Source organism: Pseudophryne corroboree, chromosome 2 (genome assembly GCF_028390025.1).
Source record: "Pseudophryne corroboree isolate aPseCor3 chromosome 2, aPseCor3.hap2, whole genome shotgun sequence".
Classification (NCBI taxonomy): Eukaryota; Metazoa; Chordata; class Amphibia; order Anura; family Myobatrachidae; genus Pseudophryne; species Pseudophryne corroboree.
Window position 1 is genome coordinate 10012254 of NC_086445.1, and position 6379 is coordinate 10018632.

The 6379-nt window shown below is 41.2% G+C and overlaps 1 protein-coding gene across 1 annotated transcript; it reads right to left on the reverse strand.

The window, feature by feature from the left end:
- Positions 1–3783: 3783 nt before the first annotated feature.
- On the reverse strand, positions 3784–6118 carry LOC134992540 (uncharacterized). Its single transcript, XM_063950789.1, has 3 exons — positions 5875–6118; positions 5627–5770; positions 3784–5522 (listed from the first exon to the last, which is right to left on the reverse strand). The coding sequence occupies exons 1-3, from the start codon at positions 6029–6031 to the stop codon at positions 4315–4317; spliced, it is 1509 nt and encodes a 502-aa protein (XP_063806859.1). The 5' UTR covers positions 6032–6118; the 3' UTR covers positions 3784–4314.
- Between the last annotated feature and the right edge of the window lie 261 nt (positions 6119–6379).

Consider the following 6379-nt stretch of genomic DNA (forward strand, 5'->3'; position numbering starts at 1 on the left):
GTTAAATTAACCTTATCAGGGGGAAAAAGTTGATCATCGCTAAAAGACTCTGGTAACCCCTCTATAAAGCGCGTACCGGGGTAATCACGCAGAAGTTGGTCGTATATAGGTTGCCAACAGGTGTAAAACCAAACAACATTATCAGGTACATGAGTCATATGTGTTGCAGCGTGTTGCAACAGCGTTTTGACAAAATAACTTTTACCCGAATTGGACGGCCCCGCTAAAATACATGAGAAAGGGTGTTGAAATCTGGTGTCCATCTTAATAGCCGAACGGCAGTGTTGTGAAGTTGTCCGTAAGAGACCGTTTAGTATAAACACACCTTTGCGTCTTCTGCAAAGTACGCGTCTCTATCTGCCAGCACTTTTTCACACGTACTATACCGGGTTGACGGATCACAACCTTTTTCTGGTCATCGCCTTCGGGGTTTAAAGGATAATCTAAGACCAGTTCTTTCAGGCTGTCAAAGTTAACGTGCTGCGCATTATCAACATTGAGCGTTATACCTTTAACTTTTAAACAGGTCTTTCCGTTGTTTAGTCGATAGCCGTATGACTTGGGACCGGCTGAGACAAATTCTGTTATATGTGTGCCTGTGGGCAGTTCGCTGGTCAACTCACCTAAATAATCACCCAATGGCGGGCTCCAGTCACCGGGTCTACTGACAAAAATTACAGAATCGGTGTCGTGATAAAGACATCTATCTTGTAATCTATACAGTAGTTTGTACAGTTCAACACGTGCATAAGCCGTTGTAAAGATGGCTATAGTTACATTTGAAATTGCACCCCTGGTGTAATGATCTTTGGAATACTTCCAATTTACCATAACTGTATCATCGTCAATAAAATCCAAAGCGGACACGTCATAGTACGGTAAGAACGCGTATTCAAAAAGTTTGTCGGGGTCAGTCACTAGACACGTATTGGGCATGTTGCTACGTTGACCAAATTTACCCCATAAGGAATTTAAAAACAATTTTGAAATTTGTCTTTTAGCGGGGTTGATTTCTATGTGTTCGGGTCGTAAAGACACGCCTTCATTTTTTTGATAGGCGTCTATATACTCTTGGCGTTTCTCGGCGTCTGTACACCATTCGGGATAACCAGAGGCCTCTTGTTTATCCCTGAGGTGCGTTTTAATGTAGCCTGAAAACAATTTGTCAGATCTCTCATCAAAATGCCACACCTCATAGATTTTACATACCTTGTAACCCATTTCTACAGCCAAGTTTAGTTCCACGGTACACCATGTACCGATGAGCGCACGTTTTTCTGAATCATGAACGCACGGCTCAGTCTGTCCAGACTCAGCGCATGTGCGACATAATGGAAACATTAACTTGCCGCCCATTTTAACCGGCAGAACCGGAAAGAATAGGCCACGAGGTGGGTAAACTTTAACCCTGGCAAAACCGAAATACTTTGTGACATCACCAAAGTCCTTATAAATAATGCGTGGGTGCTGTATAGGATACGTTTTGGTTTTATTAACATACGGATAGAGGCTGGTGAAATCAAAATAGTGTATTTTTTCATCACAGCCTGTTTTGTGATACAGCTTTATGGCGTTTGTGCGCCCGCCATAAAGAGCATCACGTGGCTCCAAGGGTTCGGGTAAATCTTTACCCTTCAGAAAAGCCTGTAGATCCGCATCAGAATCTAGCATAGACTTCCATTCACAACCCCAGATTTCACGTATCTGAAATCCACAACGTTTAAGGTAGTGCAACTTTACCTGCGTCTTGTGGTGTAATTGACCGTAGGTCGTTTTAGTCAGTTTGTTTTTATCATCGGCGTTGTAACAAGCACCACAGCCGTGGTAAAAACAACCTTGGAATTCAAATGCAGTGGGTGTTCCGTTAATCACGGCATAACCATCCAGGCTGTATTTACCAACTTTCTTCTCACCCCCTTGTAAAGCGTGTCTTATACTCACCCCTTCTTTGTGTTCTATGTACATTAACCACTGTATGGCGGGCGTTGAGTAACGCTTCTGCGTCTTGTGATAGTTATCACCCGGTACAAGCGCCAGTGTCTTTTCCTGTAAAAATTTACACCGGTACATGGCCATGCATACGCTCGCCAACGTGACTAATTGAAAAGCCTCGATGTGACGTTTAACCACAACCTTTTTTTTTTTCTTTGTTATTAGAAACTCCTGTTCTGTCATGGCTATAACAGCAGATCTGAAAGCATCACAAGCTTTTTGTAATATTTTCACATCGTCTTTACAATATCGCACGAGCTCTTTTTGAAAGTTAAACGGTTTGTGTACGCACTGTTTATACCAAGCTGTAAACTCAGATAATTCATCAGGCATCATGTATTGTGGACCAAAATACTCTATTGACGGCATAGTTCCTATGTAATTTTGGTTATCAGCTGTGTTAAAAAAATGTGGGAAATAACCTTTGGTACCGTCAAACCCCATCGCCTTTGGTAACTTGCTAAGCCGCATGGGTAAAAAATTTAAAGAGTCGATAAATCTTATCTTCAAATCTTTTACCGTGATGCACATTATGTTGCCGCCTCTAGATAATAATTCAATCTTTAATTTCTCCTTAATCAGCTGGCGCAGCACAAAATATGCATCATAGCGACCTGCATTATGGGCTATGAATGTGTAATGCTCAAATTTTGGTTTCATGAACGTCTTTACAAAGTCTTCGATACACGCAACACCCTTAAACTCCCAGTCTTTCTCACCCGTTAATGTTAAAGCGTAACAGTAGTTTGGTATGTGCACACCCGTCTCCTGCATACACTCAAAATCATAAAAGATGTATTTCTTTGTGGGCTCTTCCGGCTTGATGGTTTGTATATAGCACAAATGGTTCGAAAACCCATCAACGAACACCTTACAAATGGGGCACTTTAGGCCTCTGCAGTTATGATCTGTTCGCCTGTAGAGACAACACTTGTCACAATATACATGTTCAAGACAGGATATTTTGTGATCAAGAGCTAAAGCTTTGTGTAGCTCTAAACACTCGTTTGATCGACAAAATACCCTACACACCGAACACCTTAAAGCCGTCACACCGTCGTCAATACAAGCCGGCCTGTGACAAGCCTTACAAAAGAAAAGACAATCGTGATTATTTCTATGATGGTAAGCGCTATGACAACGGACGCAGTAATATCGGGCACCAAGAAACGCTTTGATATCGAGTATCCCATAAAAGTGACAATCGTGATATAGCACAAAGATCGTGTCTTTGTAACGACTGTCTGCACTGTAGTATTTCCAAGACCCTTGACTGTAATAGAGGAGATTGATGGATACTTTTAAATAATTTTCAAAAATTGCAACATCGCTAAAGCTGACCGCTTTATCAAGCGGCAGATTCAAAGCTTTATGTAGTTGGATCGCTCTCTCCTGTATTACATGATCATTGGCATTGTTACCTTTATCCAGAAGTTTACAGACGCTAGCGGCCAAACACAGGTTATTACCTACGCGTCTGAAGTCATAGAGATATCTCTTTCTTTTATCTATTATTAAACTTTGGGGCAGGCGCTGTAAACTACGCCCAGTCAAACCAGACCCTGCCCTGTTTTTAAAAATACTGATCACAAATCTTAAGCCTGTGGATAATAAGAATTCAGCGTTACTTTGAAGCGTGTTTGTAATCTGATTCAAAAAACTGGCAGCGTCTAATGTTTCTTGCGGCTTACGATGCGAATAGATGGCATTGTGTAACCCACCCCCCTCCAATCTAAGCTGAACGCGGTCGGCCGGATCCACGCCCGCAAGGACACCATCGAGCATGGCCTGTATAGCCGTATGAATGGCTCGAACCCCCTCTACAAATGATGTAACCCTGTCCAAATTAACAAACCGATAGTGATTGTGGTACTCAACGGCTCTGAAATTCGGTCGTTGTCGTTCATAACTGTTAATTGCCTCTAAGTATACATGTTGCCGACCTTCGTCATTACCGGGTGACTCAACACGGCCTGCATCATCATATATGGGGCTTGCATCGCGCTCAATATTGTCAGCCTGTGATTCGTCATTCGGTAATGCATGGGGTGGGGATTGATCTAAATCTACACGCCTCGCACTGTGCTGACCGCCTACCACATGTTCCCTGTGCCGCTTGCGTTTTCTCAATTGGCCACCTACCGCATGTTCCCTGTGCCGCTTGCGCTTTCTCGATCTGATTAATGTTGTTACAGCCTGTTTCACCTTTGCGCGTCGGAATAACTGTGAGATCTTGTATGTTAAACAAGGTTTAATTCGTGGTTTTTTTTTACAGTCATTTAAATTTAAAACACGTTTCAAACCATTGCCTAGCATGCCTAGTCACGGATCAGTTTCATTTATTTCTGCAAAATGATGTATGTTGGCTTTAATAAATTCAGTGGTCTTAACCGACCGATCTATGTATTTTGACATGACATTCATATACGTCTCAACAACTTCTTTAACAATGTCTTGTTTACATTTACTACCGTGGCACACACCTTTAATGTGTTTTAACAAGTATCCGGCTTTTACGCCCATGTTCTCAACATCTTCCCGTATCTTACCCAACAGCGCGTAAAATTGTATTTCAGCGTCTTGGCCTAATTGTTCTGAATTTTGACATTCATCAACTATGTCGGGCGCTAGCCCTCGCTCCGGTACACAAGCATCAGCCGATGCGTGTACCAGGGCTGTCGTTGTAAAAATATTGGGCATTGATGTTACACAATCAACCGTTGTAGTATCACCAGGTATTCCTGCAACGGCTGATAATACTTCATCAGAACTATTCTGCGGATCTTGTGTCGTTGACTCTACACAGTTTGTAATAAGCTCTTGCCCATTTATGTCATCAATATCTGATATCACAGGATTACCGGCTATGTGTCTTGTTTCTGTTTCAGAGCAATCCTGTGTATCGGTAATAGTGATGACATCGGATTGCGACAATTGCTTAACATTACTTCTTGAGTCAATATTTGATAACAAACCAATGCCTGCTATGTGTCTTGTTTCTGTTTCAGAACAAACCTGTGTATCTGGAATTGTGATTACAGCGGATTGCGACAATTGCTTAACATTACTTCTTGAGAGACGCGATGCCCTCTTAACCTTTACAGTCTTTGTATTACCAGCGACATCCCGGTCTGCAGTGTTAAACGCTGTGTGTTTTGATGTTACAGCAACATCATTACTTACGCATGATACAGTTTGTAACGCGATCCTTCTCCGTTGCGGCTTATCATTTTCGGAATATGACAATTTTCTTTTCAGATCTGTAAATGTTGAATTATGACTTCTCTCATTCGTTCTTGGTCGAGCTGGCTTTCGTTTGTTCGGGACGATACAGCCGTTATGCACAGCCATAACTGATGACCTAGCAACGTCCTTATGTACAATTGCCGGCGTTACGAATTGATGGTTCTCCGCTTCAGCGGCGGTTGTGCGTTTTGATATTTTCCCGCTTGTACTAGGTCTGTGTATCTGCGCGCATGTATCACTGACTGTTGGTATCAAAGGAGCATAGCGTCTTGCTACAGCATCATCTGTAATACATATATTATAAAATAAATATAAACGACTCTGCATGTAAATCAGTATTTAAATCACCGCATAACAATATACCATATAACAGTGTTTGATTACACACCTGCTGCTGCGAATTGATGGCTTTCCGTTTCAGCGGCGGTTGTGCGTTTTGATATTTTCCCGCTTGTACTAAGACGGGGTATTTGCGCTACTGTATCACATCCTGATGGTATCGTCGGCGCATAACGCATTGCTACAGCGTCATCTGTAATACATATATTATAAAATAAATATAAACAACGCTGCCTGAAAATCAGCATTTAAATCAACGCATAACAATATACCATATAACAGTGCTTGATTACACACCTGCTTTATATTCGAATGTTTTAGCACGACCCCCTGTCGCGTGTGGGAAAAACGGTTGCTCATCAACAACATTGCTGTTCTGTATAGATGTGTTGTGACAATAATCAGGTTTGTTCAATATATCCCGTAGAATAACATCAGCCGTCGCATCATCCATTTTTGTGGCATCTTTAGCCGGTGAAAAATGAAAAATAAAAATAAAAAAAATAAAAAATATTACATACGGTATAAAATTAGAATAACATGAAAAAGCGATTCATTACTGAGAATATAAAGTGTGTACAGTTGACAACAAATCAGCACAACTGTACAAGGTTTATTTTTAATTCTTTAGCCGTGGAAAAATAAAAAATAAAATGAAAAATAAATAAAGATATCATGTTACTCACAATCTGGCGCCAATTCCAAAATATTATTAAAATCCGGTATAGCGCTGAAGTCTAAGCCAAAGGGACTATCAACAGACAAATCGAGATTCTCTGTATTTGTGATTACTGTCAAATCG

What these genes read in the sequence shown, in the direction of transcription:
- LOC134992540 (XM_063950789.1), bottom strand. Translation starts at nt 6,031, where the DNA reads ATGGATGATGCGACGGCTGATGTTATTCTACGGGATATATTGAACAAA. An exon ending in AACATTCGAATATAAAGCAG is followed by an intron (nt 5,771 to 5,874) that starts GTGTGTAATCAA and finishes TATGTATTACAG; the next exon opens with ATGACGCTGTAGCAATGCGT. An exon ending in CCATCAATTCGCAGCAGCAG is followed by an intron (nt 5,523 to 5,626) that starts GTGTGTAATCAA and finishes TATGTATTACAG; the next exon opens with ATGATGCTGTAGCAAGACGC.